This window comes from Actinia tenebrosa, unplaced genomic scaffold (genome assembly GCF_029948245.1).
Source record: "Actinia tenebrosa isolate PJP-AT-01 unplaced genomic scaffold, QUT_ActTen_1.0 PGA_scaffold0__85_contigs__length_37466705, whole genome shotgun sequence".
Taxonomy (NCBI): Eukaryota; Metazoa; Cnidaria; class Anthozoa; order Actiniaria; family Actiniidae; genus Actinia; species Actinia tenebrosa.
The window spans coordinates 5,385,949-5,412,513 of NW_028292569.1; the positions used below are offsets into that span (position 1 = coordinate 5,385,949).

The following is a 26,565-nucleotide window of genomic DNA, read 5'->3' on the forward strand; positions in this document are numbered from 1 at the left end:
CCGGGCCCTAGCCTTAATCGTATAAAATATGGTCACAAGTTGCGCAGAGTTCCCAGCAATCTAATGCGCCTGAAATAGCCGAAAATGTTTTTAAGGGATTCGTTAATACTGACATCAATTTATACGTTATTTCTTTTAGCCTGTTAATTTTCCGTTGGAGAACCTCTGCTTTGTTGGCCTTATGTCTATGATCGACCCTCCTAGAGCTGCTGTGCCTGATGCTGTCAGCAAATGTCGTGGGGCTGGTATCAAGGTCATTATGGTTACTGGAGACCACCCTATCACTGCTAAGGCCATTGCACGTGGCGTCGGTATTATCTCTGAAGGTGCAACTTTGAAGATGTTTAATTGTTTGCCTTTAAATTCGTTTTGTATATTATTTATTTTGGCTTGCTGCATTGCTGTTTCCAGATACCGAAACAGTAGAGGACATTTCCATTAGACTAAATATTCCCGTCGAAGAGGTTAATCCAAAGGATGCCAAGGCGATTGTTGTTCACGGTGGAGAACTCAAGGTATAGTTTACATTATGATACACTGTCATGATGAACGTGAAAAATACGGTATATCTAGTATACTGACTTGCAACGCGTACACCAAACGACAAAGACCAGTTTTCGCTTGACTGTGAATAGCTGACTGTGAAAATGACTGTGAATAGCTGACTGTGAAAATGACTGTGAATAGCTGCATCTACGGCAGGCATATGCCAGACCAATCACATTGCGCGAGTATTTACTCTCCATCTAATCGAATACCCAAAACACGCCATGAACACGGCACGGACACGGTCACACCAAGTTCACGTCACTGTCAGACTTATCACATTGCGCGAAAAATCAGTCAATTAAAATTCTAAAATACATCACGGTCACGGCACGGCACGGCTCGCTTACGGCACTGTCTTTTTCACAGTCATTCGAAAACTGCTCTACTACTACTGTACCCCCATTACAGTGGCGTCATACGCCGACAAGTTTATTCAATCTCTTAATGAGGTACAATATAAGAACTTATAAACTGTTTTTGTTCAAAAGAACATTGAGCAAGGGCACCTAGACGACATCCTTAGGGACCACACAGAGATCGTGTTTGCACGTACTTCACCTCAGCAAAAGCTGATCATTGTTGAGGGTTGCCAGAGAATGGGTGCTATTGTTGCTGTGACTGGCGATGGTGTTAATGATTCTCCTGCCTTGAAGAGAGCTGATATTGGTATGAGACCATGTTGAATATTTTTGACTTGTGAATACGTTATTTCCGCTTTACCTTGTTTGAAACTAGTGGGAGTTGGGCGCACTCGTATGTCGCACGGGACTGGGCAACACGTTTTGGTAGACAGTGGCCCTGTGGCCGCAGTAATCAATAAATAAAGTATTATTTATTATTTTTTTATCAATTTTGAATAATTTTTTTTTGAAAACATCTCATGTGTATACAGTGGGATTCGAACCCACATCAACCAAGAAACCAGAAACATAAAACAAAAAACTTAAGAGCGACTGTCCACTAATATCGAGCCAAATCAAGAATCGGCGGCAACAGTGAAAAAATCGATTTTCTTTATTTTTGGTCCAGAGTTAGGTATTAGTGAGTAAGTAAACGTGGTGGGTTTTATTTCTTAAAAAAAAATGTTATCGCTGAGAAAAATCGAAAAAACGGTCCGTCCGATATAGGGCCCAAGACGGCACGAAATGAAAGCCATTTTAGGGGTCTCTTTAACGTTATCCTGTAAAGTCGCAACACATTTTCCAGCCTTTTTAAATTGAGATATTCGTTCTTCAACTATTCTTGAACATTTTCATGCAATTTTAGGCTCATGGGTTTATTTATTATTTTTTTAGAGGTCCGTCAAACTCGCTATAATTTGAGTCTGCAAAAACTTCGCTCCGGCACACAAATTCAAAAAATAAATTCTACATGTGGTATAATTCAGAATCTTTCAAAACTTCGGATTCTAAGCAAGTTAATATGGATCTTAAAAGTTCCATCAAAATTAGTTTGGGGAAATTTCCACAGCGGTCCAAACAAGCGAGTGAATAATGCTGGTTTTTAGAAGAAACCGCCCCGTGACTTGAAAACATTGTGTTTGGAGCCTTTGAAATTAGGACGAAATTCAGTCTATAATTTTGCTAAAACGGACAGGTTTTAATTTCCAACGACTTTCTTAGTGTTTCTTTGAGTTAACTTCAAAATATCAAAGCTTAAGAATCGAGTTTTCCTTTTATTTACTTTGAGTAAGAACTACCCAGTTTCTAATTAGCATAGTGCTTTCAACGAGTAGATTTCAAAATATGTTTTTTGGTCTGAAAACACTCCTACAATTCGACTAATGTCAAAGCAATGTTACAGAAAGACGTTTCCTACTTGCTTTACATGTTTTCTTGCTAATTCTGTACAGTTTTACTTCCATTTTCAGAATTAGTTGTGATACGTTTATCGGAACTTGGGATCAGTACTATTGATTGCGTGACCTAACGTCCCGTGGGGGAAGGGGGGCGGGGGGTGAAAAGCTGAATGTAGCGGGCTTCCAGGTTTTGATACGAGGGAAGTCTCGAATCATTTCTTATTTTCTCGATTTGCGAAGCAATAACAAACTGGCTCCTTGCTGGCCTGACAACTATATTGAACAAAAATGTACCAAAGGATTTTACTGTAGTTACTTAACTACCTCGCTGATACCTGAGGCTAATTTCTAATTTGAAGATCTTGCTTACGTGAATCATGGCAAAAGATAAACCCAAGAATGGGAAACATTAAGAAAAAATACTGAAATTGTCAATTCCTACTTGTCATGATGTGCTCATAAATACCTGGACAAGCGTTCAACCACGTGACATGGGAAAATGACGTTTACTAGCACTTCCTAATAAAGCGGCTTTCGTTCATGAGGGATTAGGAATGGAAGTCAGCTGTTCATTTAAGAAAATCGTAGGCGGAAATTGCGGTTATGATCCCAGAGATCGAAACAAGAAGATGGTCGTGATACCACTTAGTTCATGTGAATTGGATATATCCGGGCATAAGAAAGCTTTTGGTATACAGGATGTCGATTCTGAGGTTGAACTACTTTTGGCTCGAGCTTCGATATTCTCGGTTCCAGACAATATTGCAGAGTTGACAATTTGTCCAGGTCATCGTTCATTGTTAGGTATAGGCTGGCGCAGAAGTTCCCAGTGCTGCCGAGTTCCTCAGGAGCTGTCAAGGCATGGCGAAAAGAAAGCAAAATGGCCCAAAGCTGATCGCGGGATCGGCAAAGAAAAATCGAATACTATCTTGCAGATGACGGGTGTCTTTGTTCCCGTAGGTTCAGGTTAGTATATATGTTACTCTTTTTGTGTACTAAGGAATGAAATAAAGCCAATTCAGTATGAAAATAAATGTATTTCCCGCTAAATTGCATGCTGCAATAGCTGCATGTGAAAATTCAAGCAATGTCAAATGAAGACGTTAACTTGACGCCATAAAGTCTGATATACTGAAATCATGCCATGTGAATATTTCATTGTTATACAGCAATATGCCGGGAATGCAGGGTCCTTCTAGACGATTACACTGTTCAAGCAAAGATGAAGTGTATGTCCTTGGTGAGTCGATGTCTTTCGTAGCATTAAATAAAGGCGTGGTTTTAGCACATATCTTGAGGGTCTGGTCCAGGGGTGGCGAGGGAATGCATTACTAGTGTTTATGTCAGAAAACATTTTAGACTGGCAACGGCATTGGTTACCCTGTAAGAATTACTCCCCTTAAAACATTCTGGATCCGCCCCTTCTATTAAATGATTATAACTCCCATGCGTTTTCTTGTCTTTCAGGAAATAAAATTAACTTTTCATATGTATGTACTTGTATTTTATAGGAGACTGACAAAGAGGTAACAATGAATACCCCAACCGCCCACAGCACCCCGTTGACTGCAAAAAGTACCGGTCAACCACATCTAAACCCAGTAACACCTGGTGGGAGCCTTTTTTTGCCCTCTGATGATAGCAGCTGGGAGGAATCATCTGGAAATCCTTTACAAGAACTGAATAGCTTTTTGCGTTCCAGAGATGTCAGTCCAGTCAGACACACCCTAACTACGCCTTGGTCTAATGCTAGTGACAGGACCAAGCGATATTATACACGCAAAGCATACCAAGGAGTAACAGCCGTTCTTGAAGAAATTGCCCCGTGTGATGCTGATTTTCTCTGGCAGTCAGTCTCTTCTTCGACAGCCCTTTGCCAGCGGTTTTCTGATGATGTAGCAAACTTTAAAGACATGGATACCATTCTTTTGGATGCGCTGACCGAATGTTACAATACTGCAGGTAGTTGGGGTACTCGAAGACAAATTCTCTCTATCATGGCGGACAAGGTCAGTCTAAACAATCTTCGTAAATGCATTCCAGATCTTACAAAGTATCGATATACTGAGGCCAAACGTCACTGCCTACTTTACGGAAGAGGAGAACCTGTCCCACTGTCACCTCAGTCAAGAATTTCCGTGTCAACAAGCAAGATCGACCACTTTATTAACTTCGTTACCAGTCCACACATCATCCAGGACTTACCTTTTGGAGAGAAAACCATAAAATTATCTTCTGATCAGCTAGTCAAGGTCCCAAACGTAATTCGTACGATCATTCCCGAAAGGGTAATTCAACAGTACCAGGAATTCTGTCGGGAGTCAGCCTTTACGCCCTTGAGTCGCAGTACTTTGCTTCGTATCCTTATGGTCTGTCCTGCTTCTTTAAGAACTTCGCTTCAGGGTTTGGACTACATAAGTTCGACAGGTGCAGAGGCATTTGACGATCTAGAAAGCGTTACAGAAATACTAGGAGACATCGGTTTAGGAATGGCCTGGGCAAAACAACAACAAGATCGCCTTAAAGCAGGAAAACGCTACCTGAAAACTGACTACAAGGTAACCGCTATAACATCACATTACGGTACAAAGACCGCGTAGGCCGATTAGGGAGTCTCTCCGCAGTCAAAGCAGATGTTTTAAAATAGCGCAATTCACGCGGATTCACGTACTTAGAGTAACCTTACACACAATACTGAAACTCTAATATAGCGGACCTTCGCTGTCCAGTACAAATAAAATCAACAACAGAGAATCAAAGCTAGAGCATTAAAGATAAACCAAACATCCCCTCGGTTAGTTTTATTTAAAGGCTAATTTAAATTAATTCAGAGATGGATATTTTTAAATATAAATTGCAGGTGCACATATCTGAGAGTTCGACGGTGGCTGATCATTGTAGGCGGTATGCCTTGAGTGACCCTGGTGATTCAGATTATCAGTCAGAGTGTAATCACCAGCACGATAGCTCATGTGATCGGTGTACTATGCTAACCGACACCGTCATGTGCATAGAGGAAGCTTTAAAAGAGCAGTCGGGAAATCTCTCTGAAGATACAAAGGAAGAGCTGACTTTCCGTGTGCGACAGGCCAAAACAAACATTGGAGCATGGAAATCACATCTTCTGCGCTATGTTAACCAAGATGAGGCTAGAGTAGACATCTTAGAAGTCCTCGATGAGACGTCCGTTTTTCTAACCCAAGACTGGGCCATGAAATTCATTCCAAGAAAGTTTAGAGAGAGTCAGAAAGACTGGTTTGCCAAACGTGGCATGTCTTGGCACATCACAGTAGCGACTAAACGAGGCAAAGATGGTCAATTAGAAATGTTAACATTTGTTCACATCTTTGAGTCATGTAGTCAGGAATACGTCGTCATTCTGGCTATAATGTCAGATGTCATTGAAAGGCTTAAAGTCATCATGCCCAAACTACGCTCAGTTTTTTACCGTCAGGACAACGCTGGATGCTATCGCAACGGTCCGAACATTTTTTATGCAAAGTTATTAGGCCATTGTCATGGTGTTGCAATCAAGCGCATGGACTTCTCAGATCCACAGGGAGGAAAGGGAGCCTGTGATAGAAAGGCTGCTACCATCAAGTCCCATATGAGAATCCACCTCAATGAAGGCAATGATATCATTTCTCATGAGCACATGAAAAAAGCAATCTTATCGTCAGGCGGAGTTCCTGCTGTGGGCGTCATCCTCTCTGGATCCCCCGTCATCCCAGATATGCCAACATTGAAACTGGATGGTGTCAGTCAAGTATCTAATGTAGAGTATTGTGAAGATGGGATTCGTATCTGGAAGGCATACAAAATTGGACCAGGTAAACTTCTATCATCCAAAGATCTACAACTACCTACCGACTCACAGATACCATCCCTGACGTTGATTGAAACCAGCGATAGTCAATTTACACAGATCAAATCTAAAACTCCCAAATCCGTTGAATCAGTAATAACGACCACAGAGAAAACACTCAGTGCTCCATCAGAAGCTAGAGAGCCAAGTGCACTGTTTACCTGTCCTGAAGAAGGGTGTACGATGACGTTCTTGAGACATTCTTCCCTTGAACAGCATCTAGATTGTGGAAAACACCATTTTGCTTTGGAGCGGGAGACCATTTTTGACAAAGCGACACTTTGTTACGCAGAAAAATTAGAAGGACAGTTCATTGGGATCCCCCATTTAGATGCGAGCTACAGAAGAACGACAGCACAAAACAAGAAAGAAACCTTGCCAATGGGATGGGCCCTAAGATCTTCACTAGGAGGTAAAAAAAGATTCTCCCAAAAGCAGAAAGACTACCTTTTGAAGAAATTCCAGATAGGAGAAACTACTGGACAGAAAGCAAATTCCTTGTCAGTTGCTAGAGCCATGATGACAGCAAAGGACATCAACGGCAATCGACTGTTCAACAGCGACGAATTCTTGACAAGCAAGCAGATTACCAGTTTTTTTTCACGCGTAGCTAAAAAGAAGAAGCTTCCGAGTCCAGATCCAAAGGAAGATGTCGATGATTATACTGCTGACGAACTGGAAAACGCCATTCATCAATATGAGATTGAAGAATTCGCAGCCAAGGCAAAAAGCGAACTGTCCGTAAAGCACCCACTGGTTTTCGACACATATAACATTTGTGATTTGGCATCAAAGTCAAAACTGGAGACTTTTGCCATCGCAATGTTGAAGCAAATATGCCTCCATTTTGGTATTGACACCACAGATGTTCAAGTCAAGCGCAAGAAGCCATATACAGACAAGATTATGGCCCTTTATGCAAACTGCGAATGTCAGGTTTAATGGCAGAAAGTCGCACCGATTCGGTTTAAACTCATATGTAGAACTCAAAAGTTAAGTCTTTCTGACTGAAACGCCTTTTCGTTGATTTTACCTGAGCGCAAGTACAAAAATAAATCAAAAACTAAAACTAAAAAAAAAAGGCAACAAAAAAGAAAAAAAAGGAAAACAAAAGAAAAAAAAAGAAACGCTTGTCCAGGTATTTATGAGCACATCATGACAAGTAGGAATTGACAATTTCAGTATTTTTTCTTAATGTTTCCCATTCTTGGGTTTATCTTTTGCCATGATTCACGTAAGCAAGATCTTCAAATTAGAAATTAGCCTCAGGTATCAGCGAGGTAGTTAAGTAACTACAGTAAAATCCTTTGGTACATTTTTGTTCAATATAGTTGTCAGGCCAGCAAGGAGCCAGTTTGTTATTGCTTCGCAAATCGAGAAAATAAGAAATGATTCGAGACTTCCCTCGTATCAAAACCTGGAAGCCCGCTACATTCAGCTTTTCACCCCCCGCCCCCCTTCCCCCACGGGACGTTAGGTCACGCAATCAATAGTACTGATCCCAAGTTCCGATAAACGTATCACAACTAATTCTGAAAATGGAAGTAAAACTGTACAGAATTAGCAAGAAAACATGTAAAGCAAGTAGGAAACGTCTTTCTGTAACATTGCTTTGACATTAGTCGAATTGTAGGAGTGTTTTCAGACCAAAAAACATATTTTGAAATCTACTCGTTGAAAGCACTATGCTAATTAGAAACTGGGTAGTTCTTACTCAAAGTAAATAAAAGGAAAACTCGATTCTTAAGCTTTGATATTTTGAAGTTAACTCAAAGAAACACTAAGAAAGTCGTTGGAAATTAAAACCTGTCCGTTTTAGCAAAATTATAGACTGATTTTCGTCCTAATTTCAAAGGCTCCAAACACAATGTTTTCAAGTCACGGGGCGGTTTCTTCTAAAAACCAGCATTATTCACTCGCTTGTTTGGACCGCTGTGGAAATTTCCCCAAACTAATTTTGATGGAACTTTTAAGATCCATATTAACTTGCTTAGAATCCGAAGTTTTGAAAGATTCTGAATTATACCACATGTAGAATTTATTTTTTGAATTTGTGTGCCGGAGCGAAGTTTTTGCAGACTCAAATTATAGCGAGTTTGACGGACCTCTAAAAAAATAATAAATAAACCCATGAGCCTAAAATTGCATGAAAATGTTCAAGAATAGTTGAAGAACGAATATCTCAATTTAAAAAGGCTGGAAAATGTGTTGCGACTTTACAGGATAACGTTAAAGAGACCCCTAAAATGGCTTTCATTTCGTGCCGTCTTGGGCCCTATATCGGACGGACCGTTTTTTCGATTTTTCTCAGCGATAACATTTTTTTTGAAGAAATAAAACCCACCACGTTTACTTACTCACTAATACCTAACTCTGGACCAAAAATAAAGAAAATCGATTTTTTGCTGTTGCCGCACATTGCTCGATATTAGTGGACAGTCGCTCTTAAATTCCACAAAAAAATAACCAAAAAAAACAAAAAACAAAAAACAAAAAACAAAAAAAAAAAAAAAAAACGATTCTTCTTTGCCATACCCCCGAGACATCCGCAGAGCTGAGGCGTCGTATGGACTTCGGACCTGACGGCGATTAAATCCTTCTGCCCTTGGGTGTACGAATTACGCAAGAAAATGTTCTAGCCGAAGCATCAGGGGAGAGACCAGCCGGCCCCCAGACCATATCGGCTAATCCCTTGCATCTCTGCCACGCACGGAATCGGTTGAAAATATAATATCAAAAAGACTAGTCTATCCGGTGCATTGTTTTCACGGCTATTGTTATGCTGATTCACCTGGAACCGTGGTCCACTGGAAAAAACTTAGGCTTGCGACATTAACCGGTGAAGCCCGGTTCAGGAGTGAGGTTAGGACCTGGATGGGTGACCTGAAACTCATACCTACTCAAGCTTTTCATTTATTCTTTATTTTTTTCTTTTTTTCTTTCATTCATTCATTCTTTCTTTCTTTCTTTCTCTTTTTCTTTCTGGTTTTAAAGAAACTTGAATAGAGTACCGAAGTGATGACGTCACAAAATTGTTTTTTAAAGAAATTTAGGATTTTGGTGACATTATCAGAAATTGCATGTAAAAATCTGTTATTTCAGAGCGATAGAGCGAAAAACGGCTGAGATATAGGTAATGCAATACAAAAATATCGCAATACGTATATTAGACCGTAATTAGATCCAGTCCAATATAAGAGAAAATGTATTGTGCTTTTTTGGAGCTTAATTGCCCAATGTCTTCATTTTTAAAGCTCGGCCTTAAAATTGGTAAAAATGTAGGCAATGATGTGTTCTCTTCAAAATGAACATTTCGAAACTGAATTGAAAATTTTGAAACTTGATGACGCCACACTTCGGTACTCTATTGCCGAATAGATATTGAACATTGATGTTTTTGCTTGCAATTTGCCGTATCGTAACGCCAATTCTTGTCACTCAAATGCTTTGCCCACTCTCCTATTGGTCAAATAGTCCCTGTATCAAGTATATTCTGTATATTTTTTGTCTTCCAGGTGTTGCCATGGGAATAGCTGGTTCAGATGTGTCTAAACAAGCTGCTGACATGATTCTCCTGGATGACAATTTTGCTTCCATTGTTACTGGAGTCGAGGAAGGTAAATCAGGCCTGATCTTTGTAAAGAACTATAAGAGTTATAAAAATTGACTATAGCTGCTTTGTATTATTGACTATAAAGAAATATTTTAAGCCTGGCTGTTGGACAGGACAAACAAACAAACAAACTCCCATTTTCCAAAATAGGAATGACTTCATAATTTGAAAGTGCCCCACCAACTACTGAACAACAACCTCCACCACGCACGCTTGTTTATAGGGCATTTCTCCATCAAAGTATTTGTACTCATTGGTTATATTTTATCCACCCTCAGGTCGCTTGATCTTTGATAACTTGAAGAAGTCCATCGCCTACACTCTGACTAGTAACATCCCTGAGATCACACCATTCTTGATGTTCATTGTGGTTGGTATTCCTCAGCCACTTGGAGTGGTTACCATTTTATGCATTGATCTTGGGACTGATATGGTAAGCAATTCCTGAAACATCACCTGATATTTATACCCAATTGTTGTTTTATGTAAAATCTTTAGATGCACAAAATAACGAATTACAGTCACAATATGCATCCGCACTCATCAACCCTTCAGCACCATATTTGTGAACAGAAATAGGCTAGGTGCATGGGAGATATGGAACCAATTTGGTTGCTGTATCAATACATATGTTTTGAATCAAGGGGTCATGTGGCATCACATATGAGCAGAGTTTGCAGGAGCAGGTCTCTCCTTGGATACCAGGTGGTCCAGGTTACCTCCTTGTGCCATACCTAACCGTACCTTGACATTGATCAGCCCAGAGGCTGTTTCAGGGTTTGATAAACTTTTAAAAGTTTTTGCGCAATCATTCCCAATCCCACATTTGATACTGTCAATGTTGATAATAACCTCACCCCCTAAACTCACCTATAGAAGCCTTTGAGTCCAAGTATTAAACTAATGAGGTTCATTTTAATCAAGGTACCAGCCATCTCCCTTGCTTATGAAGCACCTGAAAGTGACATCATGAAACGAAGGCCCAGAGATCCTAAGAAGGACAAACTTGTCAATGAAAGGTACTCATCAACTAACCAGTCATTTCTAACTTATTAGTATTGTCAGGATTATACTATTAGTCTTTATCACTCTAAATGGTAATATTTGACATATTCCAGGTTGATTGCAATGACTTATGGACAGATTGGCTTTATTCAGGTAAGAAAATTGTTTCCGTGTTGAGGGCAGGACTTATTCTCAAAAGTATGATTTTGGCAATTGGGACTGGGAAACGTCTCTATCAGCAGATTTTAGTATATTCCTCTGAAATATTTGTTTCCTTTAAAGGCTCTGGGTGGGTTCTTCACATACTTCGTAATCATGGGTGAGAATGGCTTCCTTCCTGAAAGGCTGATAGGGATCCGAATTGAATGGGAAGACAAGAACAATCACGCAGTGCTGGATAACTTTAACCAAGAATGGGTAAGCAAGCAAACCGCAAGTTTCCCCACTGTCACACACAGGCATATATTCTACTCTAGAGTATTGTATGATCGTAACGTTAATATTTACTTTCTGTGTGTTTCGGCCTTCAGAGTTACCATCAGAGGAAAATCCTCGAACACACGTGCCATACGGCGTTCTTTATCAGTATTGTGGTCGTACAATGGGCTGATTTGATTATCTGCAAAACTAGAAAAAACTCCATCATCACACAAAAGATGACGTAAGTACACCTTTGCATCGTATTCTTTAGTTTTGGATTGTTAAATTTGTAAATCTTAAACCTCGTTACTAGTATTTTTTTCTTACTTTTTGTTCGTTGCAACAGAAACAACAAATTGAACTTTGCCTTGATATTCGAGACGTTGTTGGCAATCATGCTTTCTTACACCCCTGGCCTATCCCATGGCTTAAATATGTATCCACTCAAGTAAGTATGATAGCACCGAGGAAAGTAAGTTGGATGTTGGAAAATGAAGTAACGTGCTAGACAACTTGATCTCCCTTTTCCTCTTACGGGCGCGTCGTTTCTTTGCGCAGTCAGTACAGTTCGCCAGCCAAAAAACTGTTGATCGATTGACACTTTGTCTCATACTGATGATAAAAAAAAACATATATGTACTGAGATGTAGATGCTAGATGTATTTATTTCTCCATCTTGTTGTTATTTCAGTGCAACGTGGTGGTTCCCAGCCATGCCTTTCAGTTTACTAATTTTCGTCTATGACGAGATCCGTCGATATTTCATTCGTAAATGGCCTGGATGTGAGTATGCTTTGCAGGTTCATTTACGTATAAAACCAAAGATTTTCCTGGATCATGCGCACTGACTCAGTAACCATCCTGATATAATTTTTGTATCAGGCAACCAATCCCTCCCCAGGCACCCCGCCAAGGCCTGATACTCAGGTTATCATTTTTTCCTAATACAACCTTCTTTTTTAAGGCTGGGTTGAGCAAGAGACCTATTACTAGTTTGCTTTCGCCGCTACATGATAAAATGGGTGTCGGCCAACAAGATCAAGACACGACATTTTGGAGGTAGAAGTAGACGTGCGAATTTATTTGGAAAGAAAAAATATTTTGAATAATAACACTATTCCTTTACATATTTCCATCCTTGTCAGAAGGGTTTTAAGATGTACACTTGAGGATTTTATTGAATTAAGTATAAACACGTTTTTATTCTCCGTGAATTTCAAAAATTACATTTAAACAATTAAATTTCTTCAAAACTTAAACTTATCTTTAGTTGACATCTCGTGTTAAGTGCGACAAGAGCAGCATTTCGATATGTGACTATTTACAGTGCAGTTAAAAGTTAACTAGTTCTGCTTTTAAATATATATATATTACATTTTATCTTTATAAATAAATACACAATAAATAAAAAATATATATACCACTCTTAGTTCAAAAAAGGTCTGACGAGAATATGGCAAAAATACGAATATTACGAAAATATATCCCTTTTATCATATATTTCTTCAAACAAATCTACCTATCCCTAATTTCCATTCTGAAAAAAGGTTTGGCAGTGAAGAAATTAATAAATTATTCTGCACAGTTAATTTATTGACTTTCAAAATCGTCTACTGCTGTGCACCAGGTTTCGCATTATTCAGTCCCACTCTATGACTGCACCAGGCCACCTAAAAGACAGGAGAGGTCATATGTAAATATATATTCAATCTCATCAAGGCCGATAAAACAACACAGTCTTACTTGGTCCTAATTATATGTTCAACGGGATGAGTATCCTCAGTTATGTCAGATTCGTCTACAACGTCTCGGGTATCTAGAAAAACAAACATTTTTTTTTGCATATTATAGGAACAGTTCGCCACTATTAACTTTTAGTTGTGTAGTCGTTTGCTTAAGTTAACATTGTATGCGCACATAATTTTAGTTGCGCACCTAGTAGGTGTGGCGTAGTAGATGTGTAATGCTGTATTGCTGTATTGCGCATGGTACTAGTAGGTGTGGTTGTGGAGATTGTATCTGTAGTTGTGGACGACTTCGTAGCTGTGTACCTAGTAGGTGTAGTTGTGGAGATCGTATCTGTAGTTGCGCACGACTTAGTTGCTGTGCACTTAGTAGGTGTGGTGATGGAGATCGTATCTGTAGTTGCGCACGACTTAGTTGCTGTGTACCTAGTAGGTGTGGTTGTTGAAATTGTAGCTGTGGTTGCGCACGACTTAGTTGCTGTGTACCTAGTAGGTATGGTTGTGGAGATCGTAGCTGTATTGTAGTTGCACGTGTTGGTGTTTGCACATATTGTAGTTAGATGCGGACCTAGTAGTTGTGGCTGTGAACATCTTAGCTAGTTGCGCAAATTCTATTTGTTTGTTAACTTCACATAATTCTGTATGCTCATTGTAGCTTGTCGTTGTTTAAGCTTGTCTTACTCTTTGAGTTTTTTTTTCTTACCAACAGTTACGATCTCATCACAAGAAGAGCTATATTTGCTTGTCCCATTGTAAAAGTTCAATTTGAATAGTCTCTCAAGCTTCCTACAAAAAAATTATTATTAGATTATCATTGGACTAAAAATTATAGTTTACATATACATACCATCTTAACTTACCAATCATTAACAAGTTCACTGTTTAAACAAAAGATAACCCCATAACGACCACCTGTACTGTCAACAACCCAGATCGGATACTTTGGTGTTTTCAGCATACTACCAACCTATCAAAAACAAATTGCCAAATAAATAATTATACCTAGCAGCTTCACGACAGCAATACAAAATGAATGCATATATAATTCTTACCTGAATTTCCTTAGGTTTAAGGTGTTCCTTTAAAGTCAAATACCCTATGTCACTTCTTGTTTTGATTCCTTTTAGTGGGACAGGCTAAGGAAAAAAATACTCTTAGCAGAACTGATGCTTACTGATTTATATCCAAAGCATTCTTATGGCAAACATCAACAAAGAAGGCAGACTGCAGATTAAAGATTAGGAACAATCTATACTTACCAATGCATTGCCCCTCTTATCATACTCAACATCACCATTAAACAAATGACTGACTGCACGCCCTGTTAACAGCAGATTTAACATGCTCTGTGAAGAAAATAATGTTTGGAAAAATTGAAGCATTTATACACAGTTATTTATCATGTAAAAAACTTCTTATAATCAGAATGTGGCTCTTCCTGGCTGTCAACCACTCTTAAGTTATGGCATGCACAAACTTTTCAAGGTAATCAGTCATTATCTTAAGGTTATAAGTAAACTATTAATACAAAATTAACGTGAAGATTTGGGAAGTTTGCATTTACCTGAGAGCAGGTTTCGTTGTTTTCCATTAAGATTGAATCAAAGCTTCCCAAGTCAGTGTAAATTCTATTGAAAAAAAATATATATAGAATAATTGTAAGAAATTATAGTGTTGCATTTTTCCATTTGTCTAAAACACAGATAAACACATAAAGCAGTTAAAAGGTGCTTTTATACATATCTCAAAATCAAACTATATATCTTTAAAACCATTAACCAAAAGAACCATGTATTCACCCTTTGATTGTGCGTGATAATATGACAGAGTACAAGAAGATAATACAGCCATTTCCACTGGTATTTTCAAACTGTAAATGCATAAAGTATATCAGTATTTATCAGCATGAATCAGGCTTTCAGTGCACATGCAATATACTTACAAATGAAAGATTTCTCTTGATAAACCTTTCTAATTCAGTGAGGTTATTAAATCTAAAGATCACAAGCTGAAAAAAGAAATGCAAAATGTATGTAATAGATCATATTCTTAATCTCTTAATGCTGCACCAAACTCTTATCTTTGTATTCTAGATTTTTCTCATCCTTAGAAGTTTACTTGTTATCAGAGCATCTAAAATAATTTCAAGTTTAAGGGTGCAAGTTATGAAGCCTCATTTCCTCGTGAACATAATTTCATTTATACTTCTCAGAAACTGTCATAAGGTGGTTGAAACGTGTAACACTAACCATGCTCCAGAATATTCAGATATGCACATTTTGATACCATATTTTGATTTATACTTCTTAATATACACTTCAATATTTTAACAGTAAGTAATGATAGATTAAATTTCATATTCTAAGTAATAAGATTTTTGATACATGAATGTGAAACACTGTAGAACTGGAGGACATGATTACTAATTTACCCATTAATAGTGACATTGGTCTTGTACTCACATTTTCGGTCAAATCATCCTCTCTATATTCTTTAGTCATCCTCCAATTACATGTCCCACATGGTCTATGGAAAAAAAATTCCTTGTTTTTATGAGGGTAACACTTCTTAGTCAAATCCAACTAGCGGTCTATCATCTGCATTCTGATTGCATGAGCTACTAGTAGGCTATAAGTTATAGCCTACTAGTAGTGAAAAGTGCCAACTTTGAAAACCAAAAAATTTAATTTAACTTTAATGTTTCCATGTAAATATTTGACCAACTAGTTGAATTTGACTAAAACAATTAGTCCTCTCATCCTCATGGCTTATGAGTCAATAGCCCATTCAGGCTTTGGCTTCATGGGCTAGTGACACCACATAGCCCATTCATGCTCAAGGACTAATTGGTAAATAGCCAAGGGCTAATTGCTAACTTATAAGAGGCGACGCTCTTACTGCCACCCATGCTTTCCAATGATATTGTGATCAATTTAAACATCATCTTAGTTAAATACACAGTTAATACACTATTTGATATGATCCTCTACTTACAATGCAACTACACCATTAGATTCATAACCAGCCTGCCATATCATCCTGGCTATGGCAGATACAAGAGCTTGCTGACGTTCTGACGGCAAGGGGTCCAATACACTACAACAATATAAATTGCTTAAATCAAGAAAACTGCAAGTTATATTTTTCTTCTGTACTTTATTTCTAATTATACAATGTAGTATATAATTAGAAATATTTTTATATAGCTGAAATATTTTTACCTTCCCTTCAAGTCATTTGTGTTCTGGTAGAATAATAAGTACTTCATCAGAAATGCTTGAATGCATGCCATCAACCCACATGGCCCTGGCTGAGTAGATATAAAACATTAGTAAAATGTGACATGAAAAAAACAACAAGGATATCCTAAAAAGATCATTACATGTAGAAATTTGTGGACCTAGAATCTACTCCATAATCAGTGATCAAATTTCATCCTATAACACGAACAAATGACAAATTATTTAAAAGTATAAATTCACCTATTCAAGCTTCCTTTATAGAGTATCTTAGAGTAAAAATGCTCATTGTGATCCAGGTTTGATCTTGCAAACTAATGACGTGCATTTATCAAAGTGTAGTTATCTCTTCATGTCAGTCTCTAATCCTCCTACCAAATCTAGCTGGATCTACCATATTCTAATTCACTACCCAAATATTCTCATCTAATGCATAAGGGTATTGGCTATGTTTTTACACGTATACCTTGTAAAAACTAAGGCCATAAGATGAATTTCCCAAAAAGTTGATATGCTGACTCCTCCAGTCTGTATTAAAAGACGTCAATGCTGACCCAAAGAGCACTTCTCTCAGTTCCTGAAAGAAAATTTAAAAAATTCAAATAACAACAAAGGTAGCTGTTAATGGAAAGCATGGGTGGTGCACTGAAGAAACTCAACATCATATGTGAGCATAAAGTAGAGGTGGTTATCTCCTGTACTTTGAGGGTTTTTTGGGCCAATTTTATCAATATCTTGAAACAACCTCTGGTCAAAGTCAGGGCATGGCTAACTCACAGGGTCAAGAAAACTGAAGAACCCCAAAAAACTCTATTCATGGTGTGATACAGAGTCTGGGAATTGAACCTGAGACCCTAAAGGTTAGAGACCCCAAATATAATATAAAAATAACATTTTAAATTTTTTATTGCTCTGATATTAATAACAGCGCAATATTTATCAATACCCTGGCAGTTCTTTGTGATATAGGTTCTCCTCCAGAAACATGCTTTACAGGAATTACTGCAGTTACAGATCTTGCTGAAGCTGGTTTCTTAAGTGTGACAGATCTAGGTGTACCAGTTCTTGCAGGTGTGCCAGATCTTGTGGGTGTGCCAGGTCTTGCGGGTGTCCCAGATCTTATGGGTGTCCCAGATCTTGCAGGTGTCCCAGATCTTGTGGGTGTGCCAGATCTTGCAAGTGTGCCAGATCTAGAAGACTTTGTATGCTCCATAGGTGGTGGGTCAGATGCATTGAATGGAGTTCTTTCAATCAGAGGTTTAGGAGAGTTAGCATCTTTGACTGTGATTGGAGGTCTGTTTGTAGTGGCTTCAAAGTTTGAAGACTCATATTGTGCTGGAGAATAAACAAAAATATCTTACTTGATAATATCTTGTTTCAAAATATTAAAACATGGCACATGGCAGATTAAATTTCTTGATCCATACCTTGACCATTTTGAGAGCTGTTGTGTTTATATTGTGCACTTTGTCGTCTTTCAACTTTTGTTGATGACTGCCAAGGTGGTTTCTTACTTGGAAGGGCAGACTGTAATATATACAAACAAATGAGGGAAAAACACTGATAGATTACCAGTCAGTTTTCGAAGGAAGGAAGGAAGGAAGGAAGGAAGAAAGAAAGAAAAGATTGATAGATCGATGGATGAATGGAAAGATGAGAAGGACAGAAGAAAGAGAAGAGTAACGAAGAGAAAAAAGAAGGAAAGAAGGTAAAGAGGAAAGGTGGATGAAGTAAGAATGGATGGATGGAAGAGATGAAGAAAGGAAAGTGACCAGGAAAGAAGTGATCAGGGAGAAAAGAAGTGAAGAAAGAAAGAAAAAAGATGGAAAAATAGAAGGATGAAAGAAAGAAAACAAAGAAAGAAGGGAAGAATGGAAAGAAACAATGCAATGACAACAATTTTCCAAACACTTACTTCTTGGTAAAGACCCAATCTACCAGGGGTCTTGGGTCTCACAAGTTCTCTACTCCTTCTTCTATTCAAAGGTATCAAGCTGTTTTCTTGGGAAGATTTCATACTGGTAATTTGTTTAGATGCTGTCAAAAATAAAACCAAAGCCAAAATCACCAAAAAAGTGCAGCCAATTTCAAAAATGGATGATTAAAATTACCGACCTTTAGAATTAACTTCTTCACTGACTTCTTCAAAAACATCTTCTAACTCCAGGTCTGTTCTGGTAACTGTCTCCCTGTATGGTAACTGTGATAAAGTGCACAGAAAAAATCAAAAATAATGTAGGCATTTAAACTGTCATTAGTTTTATTAGAATAGTACTTACACTCCTTGGTAATGATGGTGGTTGGCTGTAAAGAAAGAAATTGAAAGAATGGCTTGTACAGTTAATTAGCAAGGCAATAATCAATGCTCTTTGTTACTGGCACAGATCAGGGTGAGGGAATGAGTAATTGGACATGGGAGCATGTATATGTGGGAAAGAATGAAGGGAGGGAGGGTGGGGGAGTGAAAAATATTGGTCTGAATCTTCCTTCTTGTCACAAACAACAGCCAGCAACACATACCAATAATCAATACTATCATTTAATTGTTCAAAGAACGTGTGTGATATGGAGAAAGACCATGCCTAATATGAGACTGTATAAGCACTTCTCCTCTGCTTATGATCAGGCATGATAAAGTTTTTAGGAAATTTGAGTATTTCTTTATAGAATTAAATGATAAACAACTTATAAGTCAGTTAAGCATCTGGTACGGCTTTGCACTTATACTCATCACTTGTATTTTTTAAATACTCTGTGACTCGTAAAAATACACAGCTGTATCAGATGCTTAGCCAACTGATAACCTATATATTTTATATCATTGACCACCAAGCTTACACATGAAATATGGACCTTTTTGTAATTTAGTAAGGATAGCAAATGTCAACCATTTTAACATTTATTTGTTACATTCAAAGTGAATATGTTTTAACAGAATAATCTAATATATACCTTCTCTCAAACACTTTGGACCATTTTTCCAGTACCCCACTTCTGGTTTGAAAATTATGTTTGGACATCATAACCCCTGTGAAAGCAGTACTGGTAAGGTCATAAATATAAGCATTCGAAAAAAAAATACAATATGTTATACTAGGTATATCTAAATAATAGATACAGCATTAGTATATAAAATCTTTAAATTCGTCTGCAATGAGCAAAGCTAGGGAATATAGCTTACATAAATATGTGACCAATAAACTTCATACAGTAACACAACATATGATATAATTTTTTTGATTTTCATAAGACTTATGAAATACACATATTTTTGCTAGCTCTTTGATTAAAGATACTTCACTTACCTCCAAGATCTCAGTTAAACTAATTAAAGTTAAAAACGGCTTCTTAATCGACAAATTTCACATATTTTTAGCCAAGATGGAAACTAGCTGTCTTCGATCTTCGACGTTTATAATGCTTTTTGACTTACTCTTCTCATTTTTCTATTTTTTCACGCTCAAAAAAATCCGGTGTAGCCAAAATTATAAATTTCAAAAAATATTGTATTTCACAATGAAAGTTTTTTTAAAATGTTTCTAAATTCTTTTTATTTCCGTGCGGTAGTTCTGTTTTCACGTAGTAATATTGGACGCCATGTTGGTAGTCAAGCAGAATATTAGTAAGCTCACCCCAGTCCCTTTCTCTTATACCCCACAGGGGACCCATAAACTAACCACTCTCTGCTCAAGGGAAACATTAACAATATTTATACGAATGACATAATTTCGTAGGTCACTGAAATCCTTCTAGATAAGTCTATTGTTTGTAAACACTCATGCAAATTATTTTCTTCTTATATTTTTTGCCGAAATCAAAATATTCAATTTAATAACTTGAAGTTTGATTCCATCCGGAAGCCTCTCTAGGCCTACTAGGGGGGCCTTCTTTTCATATTCATCTCGTGAAAGAATTCCTTCCCTGATGAGTGCCTTATTTCCAGCTGAGACGCACTGACGTATTTCCTGCTATCATTAGAGAGTGGAGAGAACAGTCATTTGTCGAAATATTGGCGACTTGAAGAGGCAAGTTAGGGTTGTGTACAAAAGGGCGGAATTTTAATATGCGCTTTCAGTTCTTTAATGACACGAGCGGATTTGAAAGGGAGTACTACAACAATTATGATGATAAATAGAGGATATTACATGGGCGCGCGGAGATACGAAATTTATCTTCGAGTGTTGAAAAGATCTCTCATGAGTGAGCGCAGCGAATGAGTGAGAGATTTTCAAAACGAGAAGAAAAATTTCGTATCTCCAAGCGCCCATGTAATATTCTGTTTATTACATAATTATCCATAAAATCAACTTAACAAGCTTTTTATTATTACAAAAAGTTTTTATTTATAAACTAATAGCTTAAATACACGTGGAAACGATATTTTCACATGTGAAAATAACATGTTATTTTCACATGTGAAAATATCAGTTTTTCGAAAAGGAAAAATATAGGTATTTTATGGATAATTATATGATAATTATTGATATTATGATGATAATGAATGGATCACCGGATTTAACTGGTTAATTAAGCGTGTGTCTCTCCATTTTCTTTTTTATCATTACCACAAAGGCACGTGACAAATGTAATACCACATCAATTCATTCAAGAATCAATAAATTTAAAAACGATGAATGAACGCTCTTTGGCCTTCCCCATCGCTTGGTAAATACACTGAATTTCCTTAGCCAAATTTTCCCGGTATGTTTCTGAATTTATAAAGTTTTGATTGTACTAGTGGGGGCCGCACGTGTTTAAAACCGGTTATAACAAGCACCATCCCAACTAAAACCTGCGCTTTCTAAAGGGCACCGTTTCCTAAAGCTCTTGATATGGACCAAGATTTCCTTTTCCTGAAAAACCATAGAAAAGGTAGACTTAGAGTAGACAGTACTTTTTTTAGTTAACTAGGGCAAGTAGAAATCAACCAAGCCATCCACAGGTATTGAAGTCGGTGTTAATCACAATAAGTAGTGAAAGAAAACACCCCTGTTACTAGTAGTTATGACGTAGTCAGTTGCGACCCGTTATGTTTCCGTGACTTGGCGAAGCAAAAACAAGACAAACAACGTCTATCCCGCGTTTTAAATCAATAGGACGGCAAGCCTTAAATAAAGATAGCTACCCCACGATCGATAGTGCACGCTGTTCGAATTACGCTACGAATGTAATCATATAAAAAATAGCTATCAAATTCGAATACATTAATACAAACGAAAATAATAAAATCTATGTCATCTTTTCACTACCGTGTAGTTTTGATAACAAAAAAGTCATTACGAAATGTTCGAATTATCGTTTGATGTTTAATTATCTGAGGTTAAAAGTTCTTTTCGTACATAGTCATAAATACTAGAAGAGTATAGCCTAGAGGTAATTTTGGTCACCGGCTTTGTCAATAAAGAATCACGCTATATTACGTGACTTTTCCACCGACACCAGAAATCACCGGGTCGGAAGCTACTGCGACGAATCGAGTTAGTGCAATTTAAGACAGTGATCGGTGGATGCTCTAAGCGACTTTGAAGAATGTCGTGAGCGATTGACCATAAAGCGAAAGTAATGATTGCATGTTTTTTGGCATGCTGTCGTGATACGTAAATCGTAAGATTCATCTTTAACAGTAGGTATCTTAATTGTTATCGATAATCATTAAAAAGCCGACCTTTTTAATATAAGTAAAAATAAGAATCACACAAAGCCCGCACGGAAAAGAATATTATTTAAATGATTAGGTCGGTGTCTCGCTTGCCTTCACCGACAAGCCAAAAGCAAAGAAATTTCAAATGCCTCAATACCCAAAGTATTCTCCCTCAATATATACATACATAAATAGATCAAAAGCTTTCCGCTTGCTTGGGATGAATTTTCTTCAATTCTCTAAATACCGTTTTAATTTTATTTTGGTCGCCACGAAGCCAAACGATAATGCATATAATCAGCATACGGCGAGCAATTTAACCATTTGGTCATTTATTTATTCATTCATTTTCACACAAACTACCATCCAACTCTCGCATGTTGATTATCACAGTATTGTCAAGAAATATATACCTTGTATTCTTGTATCACTCTATCTTTTAATCTTTCCTCCTATTCATTTGGATTTTTGGCAATAATCACGTTTTGTGGGTCAGCCAAAGATATTTTTATACACGCGTGCCACGCCTATTATTGCAACATCATGCACCTGACGATGTTCGAAGACCACTCCTTCAAACAACTGAATGTATATATCGAAAAACGGCCAAACATGACAAGCTCAGTTCCGGGAACGCATTGCCGCCCTATCGAGCGCTCGTGATTTAGCGGTTTCGACTAACTGATTCGGAAGAAAAACATTAAACCTTTGGCGTATAGTCTCTGGTTCAATTCACAGAATAGACTCGGATTGCTAAGTTTCGAGCCTACGTAGCGGCTAGATGAACCCAAACAGTGGCTGCGAAGGAGACTGGAATTGCTATTAATTCACACAGAATGCATGATAAGATTAGAAGTCGTTCGTTCTATCTAAGGCAGCTTAAGGTGGATCAGTCATTAAAGCTACTATGAGCTATACCCCAGACCAATAATGACTAAAGATTTAAAACAACCTATGCTGCCGTGACACAGATTTCGCACCAGTTCCATCTACTTGTCACTGAAGGGGAGAAAGATTATATCACGGCTCCCATCAGCTATGCGGATTCGGAAAAAAAAAAAAAATGTTTCGACAAGCAATTTATTAAAAAAATAAATTCAAATTCAACCCCCAAGATTATGCGCGTCATCTACTATACACAAAAACTTTATTTCCTTTCCTTTCATGAATTTTTCAGTTTCTTTATTCTTTGATTGAGTTCATTGAAAGATTTGTCGAATTTGTCCAAAACTTCATATCTTAATTTCGCGTGTCCTCTACTGTAGACTGAAGAGTTTTATTTCCTGTCTTTTCATTTTTCATTTTCTCTATTCTTCTATAATTGAATTCGTTGAGAGATTCGTTTAATTTGCACAAAATTTGACTTTATGATTTTGCGCGTCACCTTGACTGTAGACAATAATTTTATTTCCTGTTTTCCTGTTTTCTTTTCTTTTTTCCTTTTCTTCTTTTCATTCTTTCGTGTCCCCATATCTTAATCACCATGCTCCGTTTAGTTATTACCTGACTGGTACTGAGTTACTGGTGTGAGTCGGTAGACTTTGCTTGCTTGTGGTCCAACACCACTGAAGGAGACTTCACTGAAGTTCAAACTCAATAAATAAACTCTAAGCAAATGAATGAACTACACGTGTACAACTTCCTTGGCACATTGATAGGTGTTCAAGCTAACATACCCTCCTTTTTAAAAGCAGCTATTGAATTCCTCTTTATGATTCATAAAGGGAAGTGTTGAGTCAAACTCCATATTACTCACCTCATATTAGTGCCGATGATTCACTTCCAGCACACAGGTCATCCCTCATTTATTTAGTCTTCCTTACATGTAGTATCAAAATCATTACTTTTGATTCAAGAACAAACAAAGCACTTCAGATCAGATAGTTTTTCTTGAAATATTGCGTCATCCTGCTGGCTAAGCAACCAATATTTTTCATTTACAATTTAAAAAAACAAAAACATGAATATGATAACATTGAAATTCTTGTTCGACACATGCTTCAAAAATTGTTTACAGTTTGTAACAGGCAATTATTTTGATGTACAACAGTTGTATTCTGTTACGCATCGGGAACTACGGAATTGTTGCTTAGTTTTCTTTTGTGACGCATCTAGGACAAGAAAACGCACGCGAGCGGAGTCATGATGAGTAGGTTCCTATGTCCCGGCAGACAAACAATATATATGACTCCACCTCACAAGCTAGAAATATGTTTACGTACACATTTTAATTCAAGATACACTTAACTGACGCCATTCTTTCCATTAATAAAACTGACTTAATTTCGTCAAATATTAGCGGCCGTACAAAGAAGGGAAGACAGCAAGACGCTGGGAAGCTAGTGGACTGAAATACACAGCTAATGCTGCTTTAATCGCCAATCTGTTTCCATGCACCAACTACTTGACTCACGGCCATGCACAAAGAGCGAGTGAGCGAAAACGCATTGCAGTACCGTATTTTCCTTGTTTTACGATGTAAGTCATACCAGTGCATGCATATGGCTAACAAACATGTGGCCCTCGTTCCATGATCAAATTGAAATTTAGAGGCTGACTTTTTGAGGAGGGAGGAACATATAAACCCGGAGAAAACCCCCCATAGCACAGGAAAGAACTGGACTCGTGACTCATCCGAAAATCAATGATACTATATGCAAGAAAAATTACTGGGTAGTGTTTTTGATCGTATCGTATATTAAATACAGCTAGAAGACAACCCAATGCGTCGCTCTCGAAAGATGGCTGGTTTAGTCACGTTAAACTAAGCATATATAATTTGCATTATTATCATCAGACAGTGGGTGGATGACCAGTAAATTCAGTTATGCTCTGTATTCTATTCTTAAAAGGGAAGATTGATTTTGAACGCCAGCTAAACATTGGACAGATATGGATGGTAATTTTTCTCCTGAAACAAACAATGTGCCTCAGCTTGTAACATTAATATTGAGCGAGGACACGTCACGGCCAGTTTCTACTAAGTGATTCAAATAATCGTTAGGCCTCGCAAATTTGATCATGTTCAAGATCACGTTCACTGCCACAGTCTTGCTTCCGCGCTTGTTCTTGTTGTACTTCAACTTACTGTAACTTTCTGAGCGTATATTATATCAGCATAATAAAGAGAACTTGCACCGCATCACTTTTTGCCACTAAGTAATTCTAATAGAAACTTGGACGCAGTTTTCCTGATCCGGCGAACGAGTTAAAAAAAATTGTCTGGCAAATGGCTTCCGTACTAGTCACGTTCCAAAAATCCTTTTTTAGTTTGTCATTAAAAATTCGAAGAAGCGTTTGATTTTCTTTCAAACAAATGATATAGTCACAAATTATCCCGACCTCACCTGGCCGATCTATAACTGAGTGTATTGCATCAACGTGGTTCTTTTTTGGGAATCCAACGGGCTTTTTATAGCATTGTTTTGAGAAAGCTGTCCAAACATCCTTTAACTTTTATGTTTCTTTTCTTATGAAATTTCTAAACACGTGCTTGTGTAACCACAAAGTGTACTGTACTTCATCTAACCATCTTGTACGACCCGATATGAAAGGGGTTCAGGAATTTCAAATCTTTCAAAAAGTTTCCTGTTGACTCTTATAACGTCTGGCATTGATAAGGGCCTAGTCGGTTATAAATGGCCGCTTTTAAAATAAATTGTCAAACAGCTATTGACTTTAGATCAGCCACATGGAAAGAGTCTTTAAAACTGAACAATTGTGGTTTGGCGGCGTTGAAGACAAATTCCTGGCATTGATTTTATGCGGAAATGACAACAAGAAAGTAGCCATCCTCTTCGTATCACAGAGCTATGACGTAATCGACCGCGATTATTTAGAAGTGTAAACTTGCACGATCCATCACGTACCGAAGCGTCGCGTGATACACACGACACTTAACCTTCACAGACAATTCTACGAAGCGTAGAACTACGCCAATAACTTCACGGAAACTTCTTATTAGGGGTCTATATGTAATCGAAAGTGAAAACTGGCTTATTTTAAGAATGCGTGATAAATAAACTTTTTTGGTTGGCTGTTTCTTTGATCCATCTAACCCTGACCCTCACTGATGACTCATTGTTATGTAATTTGAGCCAGCGATTTTCAATCAATGGAGCATGCGTGAAGGGGTTTTTTTCTGTCGTCAGAACGAGGCTATAGAAATATCCGGAAAAATCTTTGGTCTTTATTGCATCGTATTTAGAATTGCTCCGAAAAAAAGAAAAATAATATCTGTGTTCTCGCAGGCCTTACCACGGATTTTACCTCCCAGTTTCGCAGGCATATGCCAAGCTCTCCGAGCATGATTGTGCCAATAATGGGAAAAGATTCGCGCTGGCTACAGGTCGAGGTTTGCCGAGAGTTTCAAAGAGGGAAGTGCTCTCGAACAGAGGAAGAGTGTCGTTTCGCGCATCCACCGGCTCATGTGGTCATTCACAACGGCCGTGTTACGGCATGCTTCGACTCTCTAAAGGTAGATATACATCAGCTGTCCTACCTAGAACCATTAGACAGGCTTTCTTTTATATTTGGGGAATTTCTGGGGATTTTTTGGAGCTGAAGTTGTTCCAAGAAGACGCAGTCTAACTTTTGACGTAGTGGAGTTGTGTCGTATCTGACATTGTTTGAACACAACTCTATTTTTGCAGACGTTTGCAAATTTATTTCATATGACAACTGGGGTGAA

At 37.8% G+C, this 26,565-nt stretch overlaps 4 protein-coding genes and 1 long non-coding RNA gene across 9 annotated transcripts in view; 3 read left to right on the forward strand and 2 right to left on the reverse strand.

Annotated features, from left to right (window-relative positions):
• The window catches only part of LOC116291703 (sodium/potassium-transporting ATPase subunit alpha-3), a 33,677-nt gene extending 21,320 nt beyond the window's left edge, over window positions 1-12,357 (forward strand). The window contains exons 13-24 of the mRNA XM_089026963.1: window positions 140-326; window positions 412-515; window positions 1,038-1,215; window positions 9,728-9,829; window positions 10,104-10,258; window positions 10,750-10,844; window positions 10,944-10,983; window positions 11,113-11,247; window positions 11,361-11,491; window positions 11,597-11,698; window positions 11,942-12,033; window positions 12,215-12,357. Coding sequence (XP_088883089.1) covers window positions 140-326; window positions 412-515; window positions 1,038-1,215; window positions 9,728-9,829; window positions 10,104-10,258; window positions 10,750-10,844; window positions 10,944-10,983; window positions 11,113-11,247; window positions 11,361-11,491; window positions 11,597-11,698; window positions 11,942-12,033; window positions 12,215-12,243 — 1,350 coding nt within the window. The 3' untranslated portion in view covers window positions 12,244-12,357. The remainder of the gene's footprint in view (window positions 1-139; window positions 327-411; window positions 516-1,037; window positions 1,216-9,727; window positions 9,830-10,103; window positions 10,259-10,749; window positions 10,845-10,943; window positions 10,984-11,112; window positions 11,248-11,360; window positions 11,492-11,596; window positions 11,699-11,941; window positions 12,034-12,214) is intronic.
• LOC148913326 (uncharacterized) lies at window positions 2,161-8,039 on the forward strand. The gene is made up of 4 exons (XM_089026941.1): window positions 2,161-3,313; window positions 3,517-3,587; window positions 3,859-4,905; window positions 5,208-8,039. Exons 1-4 carry the CDS (start codon window positions 2,902-2,904, stop codon window positions 7,152-7,154), a joined length of 3,477 nt encoding a protein of 1,158 aa, XP_088883067.1. The 5' UTR covers window positions 2,161-2,901; the 3' UTR covers window positions 7,155-8,039.
• Window positions 12,358-12,432: 75 nt separating the features above from the next.
• On the reverse strand, window positions 12,433-20,499 carry LOC116291704 (inactive ubiquitin carboxyl-terminal hydrolase MINDY-4B). 2 transcript variants are annotated; one of them, XM_031698914.2, is made up of 20 exons: window positions 19,540-20,499; window positions 19,187-19,262; window positions 18,514-18,538; window positions 18,350-18,434; window positions 18,150-18,271; window positions 17,662-17,761; window positions 17,181-17,569; window positions 16,701-16,811; window positions 16,217-16,305; window positions 15,990-16,091; window positions 15,458-15,521; window positions 14,938-15,003; window positions 14,795-14,865; window positions 14,560-14,623; window positions 14,255-14,341; window positions 14,048-14,131; window positions 13,856-13,962; window positions 13,699-13,781; window positions 12,994-13,066; window positions 12,433-12,920 (listed from the first exon to the last, which is right to left on the reverse strand). In XM_031698914.2, exons 2-20 carry the CDS (start codon window positions 19,255-19,257, stop codon window positions 12,890-12,892), a joined length of 1,824 nt encoding a protein of 607 aa, XP_031554774.1. In that variant the 5' UTR covers window positions 19,258-19,262; window positions 19,540-20,499; the 3' UTR covers window positions 12,433-12,889. The 2 variants fall into 2 exon arrangements, with proteins under 2 accessions (XP_031554774.1, XP_031554775.1); XM_031698915.2 differs by lacking the exon at window positions 19,540-20,499 and having other exon boundaries at window positions 19,187-19,507.
• A 2,492-nt stretch (window positions 20,500-22,991) lies between these two features.
• Window positions 22,992-25,952, reverse strand: LOC116291692 (uncharacterized). Its single transcript, XR_004196606.2, has 2 exons — window positions 23,632-25,952; window positions 22,992-23,455 (listed from the first exon to the last, which is right to left on the reverse strand). It is a non-coding gene; the product is annotated as an uncharacterized LOC116291692 (long non-coding RNA).
• A 68-nt stretch (window positions 25,953-26,020) lies between these two features.
• The window catches only part of LOC116291691 (muscleblind-like protein 3), a 30,640-nt gene continuing 30,095 nt past the window's right edge, over window positions 26,021-26,565 (forward strand). For 2 of the 4 annotated variants that reach the window (XM_031698896.2, XM_031698897.2), the window contains exon 1: window positions 26,023-26,352. In XM_031698896.2, coding sequence (XP_031554756.1) covers window positions 26,164-26,352 — 189 coding nt within the window. In that variant the 5' untranslated portion in view covers window positions 26,023-26,163. Of the gene's footprint in view, window positions 26,353-26,565 lie in introns of all 4 variants that reach the window. The other 2 variants (XM_031698900.2, XM_031698898.2) reach the window with 2 other exon arrangements.